The sequence below is a fragment of the Colius striatus genome, chromosome 1 (genome assembly GCF_028858725.1).
Source record: "Colius striatus isolate bColStr4 chromosome 1, bColStr4.1.hap1, whole genome shotgun sequence".
NCBI classification, from domain to species: Eukaryota; Metazoa; Chordata; class Aves; order Coliiformes; family Coliidae; genus Colius; species Colius striatus.
In genome coordinates, this window is record NC_084759.1 from 7,063,523 (window position 1) to 7,082,540 (window position 19,018).

At 46.5% G+C, this 19,018-nt stretch overlaps 1 protein-coding gene across 1 annotated transcript; it reads right to left on the minus strand.

Annotated features, from left to right (window-relative positions):
- Positions 1 to 147: 147 nt before the first annotated feature.
- On the minus strand, positions 148 to 17,261 carry ANKRD42 (ankyrin repeat domain 42). Its single transcript, XM_062020355.1, has 12 exons — positions 17,197 to 17,261; positions 16,034 to 16,197; positions 13,184 to 13,291; positions 12,756 to 12,875; positions 12,127 to 12,262; positions 8,457 to 8,657; positions 7,375 to 7,500; positions 5,781 to 5,886; positions 5,013 to 5,188; positions 4,492 to 4,618; positions 1,706 to 1,847; positions 148 to 401 (listed from the first exon to the last, which is right to left on the minus strand). Exons 1-12 carry the CDS (start codon positions 17,210 to 17,212, stop codon positions 312 to 314), a joined length of 1,512 nt encoding a protein of 503 aa, XP_061876339.1. The 5' UTR covers positions 17,213 to 17,261; the 3' UTR covers positions 148 to 311.
- Positions 17,262 to 19,018: the final 1,757 nt, after the last annotated feature.

Below are 19,018 nucleotides of genomic sequence, written 5' to 3' on the forward strand. Positions count from 1 at the left end.
GTAGTGCAAAATGGACCAGTGCTTGGGGATACTCTTCTCCAACTTAGGAAGGTCCATGACATTGCTGCACTTACTTCCTGAAATGTCACCTCATCATTTGCAAAGCTGTTGCTAAGCTACTGCCTGGGCAGAAGTCTTTCTGCCTTTTTAATAATCACAAATGATGGTGCTGTGATTTAAAAATATTTTCTATCCCAGAGAACTAGAGGGAGTTCAGTGGAATGCAGAGAGGCACAGCTTGTGTGGAGCTGGGCTGTGCAAGCGCTGAGTAGAATACAACCATCCTCGTCCTCCTCCATGGGGGCTACTCCTCAGCGCAGCCTCACAAACACCCTTCCAGGGCTGCAGCCTGGGTTCTTCTTGACTTTCTCTTTGCAAGACTTGGAGATGGTCTCAGCTTCCTGAAACAAAAGACACTGGGGCTATTAAATAGCCATTGCTTAAAGCTGCTATTTCCTAGGCAAGCTTTTAAAATGCATGGCCCTGAGTAAGCACAGGATGTTGGGTTCAAACTGAAGCTGAGGGTGTAGCCCCAGGGCAGAGGCTGCCAGTCACAGCAGGGTAAGATTAGCAGGCACCTGGGTTGTTGCTGGCCCTCAGAGCAGGTTTAGAAAACAAACCTGAATCAAGATAAGTTGTCTCCAGTCCCAGCTGGTGAACCCAGTGCCCAGCTAGACATCTTCAGACTGCTGCTGGTGAAACAAGTGCCTGCAGCCACCCTTCCACCCTGGAAATGGGGTGTTCTGTGCCAGAGTTGTCCTGGGTTTTTAAGCCTGCCAGGGGAGTGGGATGGGTCACGTCTTTAAAGTGAGCTGTGGAAGTAGAAAATGGCTTTTCTTTCAAAGGTGGAGGCAGCTGTGGGCCTGAGGCTCTCGGCAGCCTGGAAAAGCCCAGTCCTGCGCGTAGGGTGGGAAGCAGCTGCAAGAGAGTCACAGCTTGGTGGTGTGGTGGGGAAAGGGGGCACTGAGGGAAAGGGGAAAAGGCCTGGGAGGGCAGGAAAGGTGCAAAAACAATCCTGCAGGGGGGGTGGGAAGAAAAAAACAGGTAAGGAGGATAGAGTGGGGGAAAGAACCATGCAGTGAGGTTGTGTCAGACCACCGTGCATTGCTGAGGCACACACAGGCATGTGGGAATGTGAGCTCTGCAGGCGGCTCCTGCACAGCCGTGGGCCACAGGCACCACAGCAAGCCGAAGGGCGCGGCTGTGAGCTGCAGCAGCTGACTGCAGGCTGCCCACACAGCACACGCAGCTCTGCTGCCAGCCTGCCATGGAAGTTCCTTTGTCTTTGCAGAGCCACAGCTCCTGCTCTCCCGGCTGCCACGGGGTGGCATCACCTCTGCTCTCAAAAGGCATGAAATGCCCTGGACCTTTCCACAGCCGAATCCACACACAGCTTCAACGGTAACAACACTGAGCTCCGAGTACTTGTTTTCTGCTCAGAGCTTCCCTCAAGCGTTCCCCTGTCACTCAGAAAGGGCTGTTACCTATTGGGGATGCCCCAAGCACCTGGGCCTCGTTCAAACCTGGCTCAAGCAGTGGGTATCTTTACCCCTTTTATCCTGCAACTCCGTTTCTCCTCCCAAGAAACACGTGAGTGTTCCCTGCCAACGACAGGCCAGCTCCCCCATCTCGCATGGCTGCCGGAAGCTCAGCAGCAGGCTGTGTCCCGGCCCGGGGGTTGTGTGGCACTCACTAACTCACTCACCAGCGGGGCCGGGGGGCCGCGGGGTCTGTGCAGGCGCTCTCTGAGCAGGCGCGTCTCGGCCCGGCAGCCATCCAGCTGTCCCTCCAGCTCCTCCCGCCTGACGCGCTCCTGTTCCAGCTGTGCCCGCAGCTCCCTCACAGCCCTGCCGAAAGCACGGGAGAGACGCGGCACCTGAAGCACACCCGAAGCTGCCCTGGCGCCTCTGCCGAGGAGCGGGTTGCCCCAGCAGCGAGCGGCGCAGCGCTGCCCCCGCCGCGGGGCCGCTGTGAGCTGCAGCGCGCTCGGGGCTCTGGAACAGCTCAAACCGGCCGTTGTCCGCCCTCGCTGCCCAGCGCGACCTGACCGCGAGAGGGAAATGTTGAGCCGAGCGCTGGGGCTACAGCCCGTACACTTCTCCAGCTGCGGGAGAGGGAGAAGTGACCGAGGAGCAAAAAGGTTAGAATGCAACAGCATTTAATGAAAAAGCATTAAACTGGCATCTAGGAGGGGTCAGAGGCAGCTTTTTTCGTTTCCTGCCGATTGGCTGCAGCCACGGATGAGAAATACTCAGATGACAGCCTGCATGACACTTACTAATGGAAAACTGAGGCACTGATGAACATTTGCAGCAGATCTCATCGGTCACACCCACACAGCTCCTAAATTAACTGAGATTCCTGGAACTAGTTGGCTGAGACATAATTCACACATTCTTACCACAGCAATTGACCTCAGCAACTGGGTCATCTGGAGTTGAGCTGCTTCTCTACCTCAGGTTGAATTAGCACAGCTACAAAAATGGGAGATTAGGAAAAGGAAAGGGGAGACATCTGCCTTGTGGATTCAAAAGCAGAGCAGGAAAGCTCTGAGCAAGAGCTGCTGCCTTCCCTGGACTGAAGTATTCCTGAGGCCCAAAGCACACAGCTCCCAGGCTGCCTCAGCCTCACTGCCTCTGGAAGAACAGCCTGAGCTTATGCAGGGAACTCAGGATTCAGGGGACAGGACGACTTCCCACACACTTCAAATTGATGAGACACAGCCCCAGAACTGTGTGGCACACGAGTGGAGCTAAGGATGCTTTCTGGCCTCCTCAGGTGAGAGACACCCTTGGAGAGCCTCACAATAATTCTATTTCAGCTGCACATGCCACAGAAAGTAAAACCCCTCAGCAAACCTTAGTAGGCACTGCTAGCTTTTGAGTAGCTGCTCTAGCCAAAAGGAACTCTAAATTCTGCCATTAGTCAACAGTGATTTTTCCATCACTGCAAACATACTGCTCTGACCGTCTAACACAGGCAACTAGCATCTGAGCTGGTCACCCTTCTCCTTTAAAGCCAGGAGAGACATTCCTAGAAGTGAAAAATCTGGTCCTGAAATACATGATTACTTTTGCCCTGAAATTGCCCACATCTCTGCAAGAGATCTAAACAGGAGCTCAAGGTAACTAACTTGGATGCAAGTATCTTCATTGCAGACATGTCAAGTTAAGGAAGATGGACTTTCAGCCCAGGCTGAGTCAAAGGGTGATCAGGAACCAAAAGAAATCCTGACATCAATTTCTTGGGTTATTTACAGTTGTGAAATGAATTACTTAATTCCAATCTGTGACACCTATTGCCTGCTCCAGATCTACACAGGCTGCTAAGTGTGCTGTCTTCATGTCCTGTGAGCACAACCAGATACAGTCTCCTCTGAGTGACCAAATAAACACAGTGGTTTGGAGTGGCCCAAACACATAACAGACGTCGTGGCTGAGAGAGGCTGAGAATAGAGGGGAGCCAAACCTTTGGCAGGCAGAGGTAGAGACAGGGCTATCTTTTGAATGCTGTGTTATCATTTCAGCTCTAAATCTTGGACAGATAGAAGGGCTTTTCTTTGAGAGTTTGAGAGTGGGCCCATCAAATCACCTGACCAATCTAACAGAAGACTTTATTGGAGACTCAGAATTAGACAGAAATTATGACATGTGCTTCACACACAAGGGCAGACTTACAGAGATTTCTTTTTTCTGTGATCTGGACATGACTCACAGAATCACAGAATCTTCAGGGTTGGAAGGGGCCTTGAAAGATCATCCACTGCAACCCCCCTGCCAGAGCAGGACCACCTAGAGTAGGTCACACAGGATCTCGTCCAGATGGGTTTAGAACATCTCCAGAGAAGGAGACTCCACAACCCATCTGGGCAGCCTGTTCCAGTGCTCCCTCACCCTCACAGGGAATAAATTCTTCCTTGTATTTCTTTGGAATGTCTTGTGTTCCAGCTTGTACCCATTGCCCCTTGTCCTATCATTGGACATCACTGAGAACAGCCTGGCTCCATCCTCCTGACACCACCCCTTTATGAGCTAATGTTTTTTTGAGCACAGATTGTCCTTGACACAGAATTGTAGCAGGTCATTGAATAATTTCTGCTGTATATGCACTTCCATCCAAGCCATGCTAAGATTGATGCTTTTTTTCCAGAGTCATTAAAGTGCACATGTGTTTTGGACATCCTCAGTGCAAACAAACCAGATAGGACTTATCAGACCTACTGCACATATGCTACAGGAAAACCTGAAGGCCAAACAGATGATGTTGCACAGGAAGTGTGGACCCATCAAGGACTGTGTTGTGCTGTGGAACTCACCTTGTGGTACAAGTCTACAAAGAGGTCAGGCAAATTGCTGAAGTCTGTTTCTTTCTGGCCTGACTACAGTTGGAAAAGCTAGAAAGGCCAAAGCAATTTGAGTGTGAGTTAGCCTAAAAGAAGGCTTTAAAATTACTCTCACAGGATCAAGCATTAGCAGAGAAAATTAATCTTACTTCTCAGCTTCCCTTCCTTCTTTTTTCATCTTCTTCTCCTCCTCGGTTATTCCTCCCAGCTGTCTGTAGTTGCTGTAGGCAATCCCTAGAAGTCGCTGGAGTTCTTGAATCTTGTGATAGGCCCTGACTGAGAGACAGAGTCGTCCAGGTGGGTACAATGCATGGAGAGGACACTCCTGCTGCAACCCAATAGTCTGGAAAACAGCCTCACCAGCACCACCAGAAATCACATTGCTCAGCAAGCACTGAGCTGTGCCTGACACCCACCCAGCAAACAGACCTCAAACATGTGGCCTTGCCAACACAGACAGAAACATCACAACGGTTACATCCTGATTGACCTCTGCTGTGCTTTCCAATGTGCCACAACTCATTTGCCTGCTCAGTGGCACAGACGTTCTGTCAGCTACCTCCTCTCACAACAAACAAGCCACAGCAGCTGGCAGAAGCTGTCCAACTAGGACTCTAATGTCCTGGCATCAGTTATTTCAAATAAGGAGTGCTGGAAAGACAGTGCTTACTGCGTGCATCCCTTTTCTCTGCTTCATCCAGGGTCAGATCTCCTTTGTTGTCTGTGCTACCTTCCACACCATGCCTTTCAAAAAACTTGATGTTGTTTGCATCCAGCTCTTCATCACTGGAGTTACTGTCCCCACTTCTTTGTGCCAAAAGTTCCACAGCTGCCAGCTGGGCAAATCTGCACAGAGAACAATTAACTTGCACGGACATAGAGCCATCACCTGGACAAACGCATGTGATAGGAACTCTGAAACTCTTCATGTTCTGATGTATCAGAGGGGAGTTCAGGATTAAAGGAAGCACTAATACACAAACCATGAGCAGGTAATCTGCTTCTTGTGGTATCCTGATGGCATGAGCTCTGCCTCAATGGAATCTTATGCCAATGACTTCTACCTCAGAGGTTCCTTTTCCTTTGCAGGATTTCTTAACTGAATCTCATCAGAAACTGCATTGTTTTTCTTAATGGCAGAAATCAACTGGCCTTCACTTCTCCTCATTTGTACAGCAAACAGTGAGCATCCTGGCTCACAACTTCCCTTTTTCAAATCATCTAGTTTTCAGCTTTTATGTCTGACTTTGCTACAATAAAAAAACCCAAAGTGATTAAGTTGAAATGAAAACCTTTTGTAGCTAAGCTGGAATTCATGGGTCTGATCTGTTCTTGCTCCATCACTGAAAATCAGGATTAATTCCAACAAAGCTGACATGATATTGATAGATAAATAGTCAGTAAATACATGACAGAGCTACAGGATATGTGCTGCTACCTCTTGGCTACGTCCTTTGGAGTCTCTCCAGCGTCATTTGTAATGTCACAGTCAGCTCCTGTTTCAATCAACCACTGTAAGCAATGGATGTGCCCCTGTTCAGCAGCTAAGGGAAGGAAAGTGCACAAAAGTCAGTTTTATATCAATGCAGTGTTTCAAACCCAACCTGTCCTACTCATGTCATTATTTGACATGCCAGAGGTTGGGTTCAGGAAGACACCACAGGGCAGGTACTATTTCAAGAGAAGTCTGTATGTCAAGGTGCTCAAGTCACGTGGGTACACGCAGTTTTGGGGAAGACCATGCAACATGGTTTTGTGACTCTTTCTAGTTCCAGATATTTACTGGCAACTCCCTCTGGATAAACTAAACTTGCCCAGCCTCACGCGCTGAGTGTAAGACACACAGATAACTGCTGCCTCACACTCTCTTGCAGTTGGGCCCACATGTCATGGGATTGCAGCAAAGCACTGTCACCTCTCTCCGGCTTTGGGCTCCGCATTTCAGGCACAGCTGAATGCTCCAATCTGTGTTCTGTGGTGCTGTCTCACAGAGAAGAGAAGCCAGGAGCCACAAATACAGCATTTCTTGGGCCAGACACTCAAGGCAACACTTCACTGCAATCTCAGACAACAGTTTTGCCCAGTCATATGACCTGCATGGCTACTGCTTGTACCACATGGCGCCAGAAATGACGTCTGGCATATGGAAGGTGGTATTTGGCATGGCTAGCTGAAATCTATAAGCTGTTTTTTCTTAAATCCATTTCTTGACAGCACCCCTTTGGATATTTGTCATATTTGTTTTCTTACTGAGATAAGGAAGTGAAATTACACCATGAGCTCTGGTACTCCCCTAGAGTACCAACACTATATGTAAAGGCTGGAGATGAAACAACTGGAAGTTAGCACCAGTCCAAGAAAAGAGGGTGGGAAAGAATGTAGGAAACATTTTCTTAATCACTAGATATCATCTTTTTTAAAGGGAAACTTTATATTTTTAATTCTACCATTTATATCTAGCCAAAAATAAATGTGGGAAGTCATTTCAAAGGCATGTTACAAAATACCTCTCCCTCTCTTCCCTCTCCTATGTCTTATTTCAGACATTACTATGAAATCTCCAAACACAAGAGGACTACATTTCATAACAAGGTGTTAGATAACAGAAGGTTACCTTCCTTCACAGCACCCTATTCAATGACTTTGTTGTGGTTTTTGCAGCACATCTGGCACAGGAGTGATGTGTTCAGTGTCCATAAAAGCTGAGGCCACACATCACACCTAGAGTTAGTCAATGGTTCTAAAAGTCACACCTCACTGCATAAAAAAAAGGATATTTAGCTTTCAGTTCAGATACTGTGTTCTCTTTAATACAAACTCCCTCTTCTAGACTGGAGTTTGGTTATTTTGTTTCCAAAGTGACACCTACGCACAAATATTTCACAAAATGTGGTTTTCAGAGTTGCCCTTTCCAGCCCTCGGGAAATGAGATGCTGTTTGTCACCAAGTTTATCTGATGAGTAGCCACTTAAAAAACTAAGCAAACAAATCAACCACAGTAACAAGCTGAAACACAGATCATAATCACTGACCTTTGTGCATGAGAGTGGATCCCTTATCATCTCGCTCATTAATATTGATCACTCCATTTCCCACTAATCTTCTAAGCACTAACAAGTCTCCTTTGAAAGCAGCACCATGAGCTGGGAAAGCTAAAACTGAAAATGAAATGCATATGTTTCCTGCCAGATGCCAGTAATTCCACTGAACATGCTCCTATTTGCCTCTCACAGTGTGCCTCCCCAATAGCAACTGCTGCAGAGTTCTAGTTAGCTGGGTTGATACACTCTTAATCAGGTAAAATGCTAACGTGCAATGAGCACTGTTCATCAGCATGACTAAACACGCCTTGGTTATGGCTCCAGGCATCTCACACAGTCAAAAGATTAATTTCATACACCTGAAATGACAGGTATACCTTTGGTTTACAGTTGATGTTGTGTTACTGGTGGTAACTGGAGCTATTTTGAATTCCAAATACATAATTAACTTCATAATTTAAATATATTTAACCAAATCTATAAACTATTTTACTTCTCCTTGATTAGAAACTACCCCTGACATAGATACAGATAAGTGTAATGAAAAAACAGACTAGCAGACAAGGCAAGTGCCTGGAAAAAGTAAGAAGGTGAAGGTGCAGTTCTCATATCCTTGCTCTATGGGAGGTTCTCCTCACAGGCCTTGCCACACTGACACTCTTTGGCTGTTCTGCCTCCAGTAGTGTTCCTGCTAAGCCAGTAACCTTAATTTCAGTGGGACATTTCCAAGCTGCTACTCAATGCAAGCAAGGATTCTGAGCAGGCAAATCTGCAATCCTATGAAAATCCTAGTTCTTCTGGATCTCTGATGGAGTATAAGAATAAGGATAACTTGGTATTCATAGTGCAGCACAGAGTGACAAGGTTTATTTTGCTAAGAGGTAAACCTAAGACATTTCTAAAATCACAGCGAGCATCCCAGCCTTTAGCTGCCAGAGCCCAGTAAGCACTGAACAGGGCAGCTCTTCCTTACATTGGTAATTTAACTGCTATAGTTGTGCTCATATAAAGTTTCATAGGCATTTCTACAGAACTCCAGTGCCTACTGTAAGAGTACCTGCATCCATACTCACCTTCCTGTGTCTCTGCATGCTCCCCGTCTCTTTCCACACCATCAATATATTGCAGAATCTTATCTTTGTAGAACCGTTCAGCCAAGTCCCTCGGAGTCTCCCCTTGGTCGTTCCTGGCTTTCAGTGTGTGCACAACACTGCCCATTTTACTGACCAGGAACTTAAAGCAATGCAAGTGTCCTTCCACTGCTGCCAGATGAGCTACAGCACAAGGGGAAACAAAGTCTGTTAGAGCAGAGCAGGGCTGCTCCCCAGGAGAGTAGCATTCTCTGCACTAGTTAGATCTAGCTCATCTGCCAGCACTTAAGGCACCTGACACTGCCCAAGCAGGAGCAGCCTCAGCTGAACAGAGGATGCTCAGCTCTCATCCAGGACAGAGTTCAGCTCTCTGCAAAGCAGGTAAAAGAAAGCTGTCAAGGATCTGCAAGGAAGATTCCAGGCAGAGCTGATTGCAGGAGACAACATAACACTACCAAGAGACCACAGAACACTAGCTAGGAGAGTGCACTGCTGGGGCTTCATCATCCCAGGAACACAAGTCTCACTCCTCAGTAGCTGATTTCCCTGTCCTTAGGGATCCCCATCACAAGGACAGCCAGCGCTGTTCTTGATGAAGAATTAAGACCATTTCAGCTTTAGTCCCATCTCTATTATGCCTGCTCATGCCCTTGGTTACCCCACCCAAAAGGTGAGGACAGTGACATTCACTTTACTGAGTAAAGAACTTAAAGATACACCCCATGACATAGCCTTCCCTTCACAGTACTTCTTTATAACATGTTCTTCTGTCAACTGTTCTAGAGGGTTGTGATTGTTTCCCTGGGGGTGTTTAGGGTTTCCTCCCCTGTCCTTCAGGCTGTGCTGAGGTTTAGTTATTTAATGCTACCAAAGTGCTGAGTTTATAACAAAGAGGTACAAACCACACACACATTATTTTGAATGGGTGCAGTGAATGAGTTATTTATTACTTTGCATTTCCTGAATTCCCTTGAATGAGTGCAGTGAATGCACACTTTTAGGTGTGTGGCACTGCAGTTTCAGTGAATTTATTTCAGCATGCTCTCAGGAAAAATTATAGCCTTGTCCAGCTGATGCAGTATTCTTTAGTCCCATGAACAGGGAGAAGCTGCCAAATAAATGCCTATTACATGTTACCACCCCATGAAAAGGCTCTGTAAAAGCTGATTGGTATTCTACAGGCAAAAGGATTACTTTGTCTCCAGGTAAGAATCTCATTATCTTCATAACTAATAAACAATGTGCCCAGCACTAAAAAAAAACCCCAAACCCATATCACTTCATTTTTTGGCACATGCAAGTTCTCTGTTGCAAACCATCCACAGCTTTCCAGAGCACAACTGCTTTAAGAGGTGATGGATATTGGGTTTACAGCAAGATGACAATACCCAGGTACAGATGACTGATTGTTAAAATTGAACACAACAAAATCTGAACTCCACTGAAGTCAGGGCAGTTTTTCCCATTGCCTTAATTTGATCCAGGAAGAGTTGAAATGAAGAGGAGCCTTGTTAAAGGTCAGTACTGATTACTAGTCAGCTAGTGAAACACTGACTCAACACTTACGAAGCCACTTTCAGGTACCTGAAATCTCGGGGAGGAAACTTTTTTTAACTCAGATGTTTGAACTGTGCAGAAAGTGGTCAGAAAAGCTCAACTTCTTCTGCAAAGACGGCAAGGAGGTAACAGATTAAAGAGTTGTGTTGTCCTTGTCTTTTTATGCAGTTTCAGGAGAATGCCGCGGGAGACACATAAAGGAGCTTTTCACAGATGACTTTTAACCTATGTGTTCCGTAGTAGCTCGTGCCCAACACGCAACTGCTCCATGCCACCACCCTCAGGGCTGCTGAGCACTTGCAGTTGAGACTAAAGCCAAAGGGTTCCATGATGTTAACAGAAAATATGCTGCTTAGTGCCAAGAACTTTGAAAACCTTTCTCTCAGGAATCCCCAATAGGCAGGAGGGAAATTGTTGTTGGTATCCCAACTTCTCTGTGCTTCATCTTGCCTTTTATAAGAGCCAATAGGCTCTTCTCAAAGTCACGAGTGACAAACCAGTGCCTGGGAAAGAGTCAGATCTTGTGCTGCAGCTACATTAATGGTATATTTAGAACAAGTTTAACTAGTGAGCAACCAAAGAGGCACGGGTATGGCTCAAAGCTGGGCACACAGGGAATGCTGAATTAATAAGCACAGCCCATTCTGTATGCTGAATGAGCCACAGTTCCTCCAAAAGAGTAGCATGCTACAGGTAAGAAAAGTCTCTGCTGTAACACACTCAGGCAAAAGGTGCAGCCAATTTTTAGGTTTTAGGTGTGTGGCACTGCAGCCTCAGTAAATTTATTTCAGTATACTCTCAGGAAAAAATTATAGCACTGTCCAGCTAATCTTGAAGGTGAGCTATATGAAGATTATTGAAGCTCACTTTGCTGTTTCATAAGCTGAGGAGAAGCTGGTCTGTAGAACACACCACTTCTATTAATCTTTTACTAGCAGTGTTCCTTTACTAGCATTTTCCTTCCTTTGCGTGATCGTACAAAGGCTGGAGGATCAACCTTCTGTAGATGTCAAAACAAAAACAAAATCAATTTTCTACTAACCAGTATGCACAGAGCACTGAAGTAGAACTGTACTGGTGTTTGCTATCTCTCCATAAAAGCCTGTTACTTTGGAAGCGTTCCCAAGTGCAAATAAAGCTGCCTTCTATGCTGCCTGACACCATGAGCCCTTACTGCTTATACACCCCATGTCCTGCTGGGATGCAAGAGCCTCACATCCTTTAACAAGACCCAGGTTGACAGAACAGAGCATAGATACCAGTTTACTAGGGAAGTGGTGCTTAACAGAGGGTAAAAGATTTTAAGAAGGGGTTTTAAAAGATAAGCCTATACAAGTTATAGAGGGAAAAAATGACCCTGTTTGGAACAAATATTGTGACAAAATCATAAGAACATGCTAAAAGGGAAAGGGTGCCGTGAGAAGGCAGGATATTAACCAGACCATTCAGCTTAGAGAGTATTGAGGCAGTAGCATGATAGGCAGAGGAGCACTGGAGAAACCATGAAGAGCAAGGAATAAACACTGACCATTTAGGAGGCTACAGCAACTATGCTCATGACTATGAAAAGAGAACTGATTACAGATAGTACAGAAACAGCAGCATTCCAGGGATGAAGATGAGGAAATCACAGGTAAAACAGAACAAAGGTTTTATCAAATCAGTTAAAGAACAATGGGATAGAAATCCCTGCATATGTACATGCCAGAATCTGATCACACTGGCACAGCCATTAAAGCTCAGCATAACTTCAAAAAGGAGCGTGTGGCAGGTAAAACTGCCTCCTGTTCCATCTGCCCTCCTGCTCCTGGGACCTCCCTTGGCTCCATCACACACAGGAGATGCTGGCCACCTACACTGCTCTTAGCCAGGCTCAGCCTGCTCCCCATCCAGCACCCATGAGCTCTCATCTTGGCCAGCAGCAGCAGGAGGTGAACAGGATATTGTCACCCACAGATAAAGACTTTAGATTTCATTGCATGGAAATGAGTAGCAAGTGCTGCTGGTGTGCATTACTTACAATTTGATACAGTTATCACATGACATAAAACCTGTGACCCAAAGGTTAATAACTGAATGATTTATCCTGATATACCTGGAAGGTTTCCATTGTTATCCACATCATCTATGCATGCTCCCCATCTAACGAGGAGCTGCAAACAGCCCAAGCGCCCATGGAAAGCAGCGTAATGAACGGGCTTCCAGTCCTTCCTGTCCGAGGCATTCACATTCTAAAGGGAAAGCAGCAGGTTAATTCATTCATTTATGAATGATGAAGGTTATAAATACAAATGAGCTGTTCATTGTGTTAAATTATTTAAATCAAACATCATTTTTCAAAGTTCCAAGACAGGTACTTTCCACAAGTTCTTCATTTTATTTAAATAAAATGCATTTAAAAGGTGCTTTTTCAGACATACTTCTATCACTGCAGTTGTCTTTATTCCTTAAATATGCACCTGGATTGATTTGTTTAAGTCTATGTCTCCCTAACTATAGAAGAGCTGTACAGCTGCAAAAAAATCACAGCCACCACAGCACCTGATCCTCATTTAATGACATCCTCAGCAGAATGTGGTTCACTCATGTTATTGATTCTCTGTAGGCTTTTGAATCATTTCCCTCTTACAGTCCTAAATCTAGCTTAAGCTAGGGAGAGTTCTGTATGGGAAAAGATGCCAGCCTTTGGCTGTGCTCTAGGGAGTGCAGGTACAGGTGTCTCACCGCTCCGCTCTGCAGTATGGTGTGCAGGGTATGAGAGTGCCCATGGGCTGCAGCTAGGTGCAACGGCGTGCACCCGCCTTCATCCTCAGCCTCTGCCTCTGCCCCACTTAGTAACAAAGCCTGCAAGAAACACAAAGTAAAAGTTCAGTTCATGAGCTGGAAGAGCAAACATTGCCTAGCAAGGTGGCTTGAGATCATCAGCATATCATCTGGGCTGACCTCAGGGCTCTGACAGTTCATGAGATGAACCTGCACAGATAGCACAAATTACTGCAATGGTTTCAACAAGAGCGACTTGATTCCAGATGTAAAGGCATCAAGATGTGATACTCACAGCTTCATTAGGAGCTCTCTCAGCTGATCTTTGTGAGTTTGTCCAAGCGGAAGCTCTGCCCTACTTACTTTTGCTGAAGAGTAAATATAGGTACCTGCATGCAAGCATCTTGTCCCCGGAGGGCTGCGAGGTGAGCTGCTGTCCAGCCTCCAACCGTTTCCTCTGTCACATCAGCTCCGTGCCAGAGCAACCAGTGAAGGCACTGCTCAACCAAAAACAACGTTTCTCAGTCAACAACACTTAGCATGTATCTGAGACACATTTCAACTATCATTTTTCACTTGCTGTTACATATCAAACCATCACTTTACTAGAGAAAGAGGAGGCATGCACTAGCCAGGTACTGCTGCACTGGAAGTTACAGTGACTTCAGGCTTCTCAGGTTTCACCCAAGCATACAAAAATGTGCAAATAACCCCCAAATTCAGCCCCTGGCACTGATTTTACAGGATGGTTCTTTAATTTTATTCTTCCAGGTTTAAAAATGCCATTTAAAAGGCAAATGCATTGGCAAAAACAATGCAAACATGCTCACTTGAGTTCCTGGCAGGAAAACTATCATGAACTAAACGAAAGACTCAGTTAATTTAAGTTCCTTCTCATCCTTCCACAGCCCAGTTTGCTTTTATTCCCTTTTTTTCCAGCAGATGTTCTTGCTTGCCATGGAAAGCTTTATGAACTGCCCAACACCAGCCAGAGGAACTATTCATACTTGTTATTATCTATTTCTTATGATTTATTGATTTCTTTTAGGCCAGCCTAAGGCTCTGGTTTCTCCACTGTTTCCACCAAGAAGTTGGCAACAAATAGATGACAGAGAATTCAATACAATCTGACACCTTGATTGCAAAACAGAAGAGTTAAGTGAAAAATGGCAGGATTTATAGAAGCAGCTAAGGGTGGGTAAGCAATCTATTTTTAGGGCTGACAAGATGATGATCAGCACTTCCTTGACAGTTTCTGTACATTCCGGAAACAGCACTGAACTTATTACTTCTTGAGTTTAGTAAGAACTTTACATACTTTCCTTTGGGACCTGAATTTTTACAGGCTTATTCATGGCCTTGTTGCTTCAAGGCCAGATTGCTAGAGATTGTTCCAGAAAGCTTTGAGGAGAAGGTGAAGGTTGTGCTGAATATGGCAGTGCAGTTCTCCTGGAAGTTCAAAACATCTGTGCAAGCATAGGCTCATTTCTCCATCAATATTCAACGATGTTACTTATTAAAATAAAATATATTAGGACTATTTCTATAGAGAATGAGGCACAAGACGCTGTTAAACAGAATAAACATGTTTTTTCATGTCACTTTTCATCTGTTTCGACCACCTGTAGAATATTTCACACATCCTGCAGGGTTTTCTAAGTGTCATAGAAACACAGAATGGTAGGGGTCAGAAGGGACCTTTAGAGATCATCTAGTCCAACTCCACTGCTCAAGTGGGTCCACCTAGATCTGGTCACAAAGGAATGTGTCCAGGTGGGTTTTGAAGACCTCCAGAGGAGACTCCACATCCTCCCTGGGCAGCCTGTGCCAGGGCTCCCTCATCTCAACAGTACAATAGTTTTTCCTTATGTTTAAATGGAACTTTTTGTGTTCCAGCTTCATCCCATTACCCCTTGTCCTATCACTGGATACAACAGAAAAGAGTGATGCCCCAACGAGAGGAGAGGAGAGGAGAGGAGAGGAGAGGAGAGGAGAGGAGAGGAGAGGAGAGGAGAGGAGAGGAGAGGAGAGGAGAGGAGAGGAGAGGAGAGGAGAGGAGAGGAGAGGAGAGGAGAGGAGAGGAGAGGAGAGGAGAGGAGAGGAGAGGAGAGGAGAGGAGAGGAGAGGAGAGGAGAGGAGAGGAGAGGAGAGGAGAGGAGAGGAGAGGAGAGGAGAGGAGAGGAGAGGAGAGGAGAGAAGAGAAGAGAAGAGAAGAGAAGAGAAGAGAAGAGAAGAGAAGAGAAGAGAAGAGAAGAGAAGAGAAGAGAAGAGAAGAGAAGAGAAGAGAAGAGAAGAGAAGAGAAGAGAAGAGAAGAGAAGAGAAGAGAAGAGAAGAGAAGAGAAGAGAAGAGAAGAGAAGAGAAGAGAAGAGAAGAGAAGAGAAGAGAAAAAAAAATAGGGATAAAAGAAGGTCATGAGTCTGAAGGGGAGATGTGCTGGTTTTTACCTTTCCATAGTAGGTGATACGGGGCTCTGTTTTGGATCCTGCACTGGAAACAGCGTTGGTAACCCAGGGATGTTTTTGTTACCACTGAGCAGGGCTTCACACAGAATCAGGGTCTTTCCTGCTCCTCACCCCACTCGATGGGCTGGGGGTGCACAGGGAGTTTGGAGGGGACACAGTCAGGTCAGCTGACCCCAACTGACCCCAAGATCCCAGACCATGGAATGTCCTGTCAGTAGATAAACTGGGGGAAGAAGAAAGGAAGTGGGGATGCTTTTGGAGTGATGGACTTTGTCTTCTCAAGTCATCTTTATGTGTGCTGGAGCCCTGTTTTCCTGGGGATGAACACCTGCTTGCCCATGGGAAGTGGGGACTGAATTTCTTGCTTTGCTTTGCTTATGTGTGTGTGGCTTTTGCTTTACATCTTAAACTGTCATTATCTCAACCCACGAGTTTTCCCACTTCTACTCTTCTGATTCTCTCCCCAGTCCCACCAGGGCAGAGTGAGCAGCTGTGTGAGGCTTCGTTGCCAGCTGAGGTTAAACCACGACAAGAGACCACAGGGAACGTTTTGCCCAGATCTCAGATTTTGTGAAATATGGCAACACTGACTACACAAACTGCCTGAGCCTTTAGAAAGGCAACATGGAAACATAACTGCCAACCCCTGCCATTCTGTGATTGTATGATTTAGCTAGATCAAAGTTAGCAAGTTTGTGCCCAAGCTCTCACAAAGACAGAAAACATTAACCTATAAAAACCTTGCCGTGTCTGAACATTTAACAGAATGTTTTACCTCCAGACTTCCAGCGTGTGCAGCACAGTGCAGCGGTGTGAATTTGTGCACTAAATCCACCTCATTTATTTGGGCTCCACTTTTTATCATTGATGCCAGCTGTTCTACATCCCCAGCTTTCACTGCCTCATGTACACTAGTGTATTTTTGCTTTTTCTTGGCACCTAGTGAGGAATAAAACAGCATTAGTCAGCTCAGCAACACTTAAGAGATAGGCAATAAGTGAAACATCAGTGTGTCAGCTTCACAGGAATCAACCAAAATGTTGGGAGTAACCTATGAGACTGAGATTTGTACCAGCAGGAACTCCGAGCCTGTTTGTCAGAAACAGGCCAACAGGCAAAAACCTGAGCCAGCCTTGGCCCCCTCCAGCCCCAGAAAAGGGCCCAAAACCCAGAAGAAAGTTGACAAGATGCATAGAAAGAGAAGGAAGCAGAGCTACTCCATCTCTGTATGCAAATGCTGGAGCCATCACTGGCTCTCTTCCAAAACCGTGGGCATAACTGACTCATCAATCACATTCACAATCACAACAGCATCGAGGCTCCTCACTTGGGCAAACCAGCTCTCAGTCATTACCTCCCAGGTGCTCCACACGGCCAGGCTCCTGCTGCTGCTGCCTACAGACTTGGCACAGTGTAGCACACCACACTGGAGGGCACCAGAGCACTCACCAGGTGAGAACACCGTGTAATAGCTCAGCTAAGCTACACAGATGGGTTTCAGGACAAGCTGATGGGAAAATTTAAGGTGCTGTAGAAAAGCAGTTCTTTACACAACATGACAGTACTGTGGCATTGCACTGTCACAGCTCACTCTTAGCAGCCTGATATTTTGCTCCCACTACAGCCAATAACATTTTCACTGACCTCAGTGGCACAGAATCAAACTCTAAATGTTGAAGCAGTAGAGTCAAAACAACAAAGGAAAACATCCATCACCAGGTCATGGGATCAAATAACTTGTGTTTTCCTTCAAGCCTTTCCACCTATTAACCATGTGACTGGAAACAAGTAAAGTTACATGTACAAACCCCCTTGCAATATCTTGGGATCTTGCCAAAACTTGGAAACAAAAATATGTGATGTGAGTAGATCTAATAGCTGAGGGGGCTAACTTAAGGCAGCTAGGCATAAGAGGAACCTAAAACAATTAGTAATCACCTTCTAGAGTAGTCATTGTTGCAGTTCTAAAGTGCGCTACCACTGTTTCATTCCATTTCACACTGTTAGGAGAAGTCTTGAACAGGTGAGCTGCTGACTTGCAAGTCAAACAAGTAGGTCTTCAGGTGTTAGAGCCTCAGTTTCCCTGCCTGTGGAGGAGAAATGGTAGTAGCAGTGAAAATTGTTACAACTTTGAGATAAAAACATCAGAGAATATAAATGAAATATTGCATGAACATGTTTGTGATATAAGTAAAAAAAACACTAAACACAATTACAAAACAGCCTTTGCAGTTTACCAGTGCCTGTTTTCATGTAATCTGTAGTGGAATAGTAGAGCTCAGGCAGATTTGGGTTTGCCACAGAGAAAAAGAGGGCTGAAGGTTTTTCAATAAACCAGACTGAATAACACAGCCCATACTCTATCACACCACTTCCAACTCCCCAAGCTCAGCAGGCTGTGATGCTGCCTTGGGCTTCAGTTAGGAACCAGGACTCCATCCTGCAAAACACTATATGAACCAACAGCAGCAGCACAGAAACACAGAGTAAATCAGGATGGAAGGGACCTCTGGAGGTTATCTAGGTCATGTTTCCAAGGAACATTTAAGTATGTTGTGTAATTTGAGGGTTTTTTTTTTAAGAGACGGTATCACCAGGACCTAATTTTCCCACAAGGGAGTTATTTATCATACCAAGTGAGGGTTATAGACTTCAGCACAATTACAGTGACTTGCATCAGAGGAAGATCTGGCCAATCACACTGCTTTCCAAGTACTAATGTGTTTAACACTATGTTCCAGTCCACCAAGTTCAAGGTAAACCCTCACCCCTTTTTTTTCTATCCAGAAGAAAAGCAAACAAGGCTCACCAGCAGAGTGAATTTTGTCTCCCCTCTCCCGCTGGAGACCTACAACTGTACAGAGGTGCTGCATGACCTCTTGGCACAGGCCACTAGGAACGAGCTGAAGGCAGCTACCTGTTAACAGCTGTTAACACCAATTCTGTAAAACAAAACCGAAAAGCTGATTCTCAAACTGAAGGACAGGTCCTGTAGTTTTATTGTGATTTTCTTAATCAAAGCTGCTATCAAATGCTCATTGGATGTCTTAAGGCAAGACTCCACTGTGGAAAGAAGGAAGCGTTTTGAGAGGCGTGTCTGCCCAAAACTCGATTAAAGGAATTAAGAGAGGAAGAAGACTGCTGAGAACAGGGGAAGGAGACAATTTTCGGTTTCCCAGCGTGTCGGCAGTGTCCCCAGGGCAGGAGGGGCGGCTGCCAGCCCCAGCTGGGTCGCGCCTCGGGACAAGGCCAAGGGCCCGGGCCCCGGCTGGGTAACGGGGAGCGCGGGGCGGCCGCCGCCGCTCTGCCGCCGTTCCCCCAGCAATCTCGGTGCCGGCTGAGCGCCATGTCACGGACTGCACATTTCGGGCAAATAGCGCGGCGGGAATTGGGGGACGCTTCCCCTCAAGGCCTGGGCGGGAGAGGGGCGGCCCGCTCCCGGCACTCTGGTGCCCGCGGAAGCGGCCGGGGCTGCCCTCAGCCTTCGGGAAGGACGGGCGAGAAGGAGCGCGGGCGGCACAACCTCACCGGCCTATGGGGTGAGATGGCCATGGCGGCCCCTCGCAGCAGAGACGGCCAGGAGCCCCCCTTACCCTCCACACGTTCCTCCTGCTCCCCGCGCCCGTCGCCGCTGAGGCGTTGCTATGGGCACAGCGCGCGCAGCAGCCCGCGGCGGCGGCAGGGAAATGGCGGGCGGGGCGGCACCGGCCGGGCCCGGGGGCAAGGGGCGGCCATGGCGCCTCGGGAGGGAGCGTCCGCC

Bases quoted from the DNA above. Each gene is read 5' to 3' on its own strand.
- ANKRD42 (XM_062020355.1), bottom strand. The intron at 4,619-5,012 runs GTAAGCACTGTC...TCTGTCTCTCAG, and splicing joins AGAGAAAAGGGATGCACGCA to TCAGGGCCTATCACAAGATT. The intron at 402-1,705 runs GTGAGTGAGTTA...CTTTTGTTTCAG, and splicing joins GCGGCCCCCCGGCCCCGCTG to GAAGCTGAGACCATCTCCAA.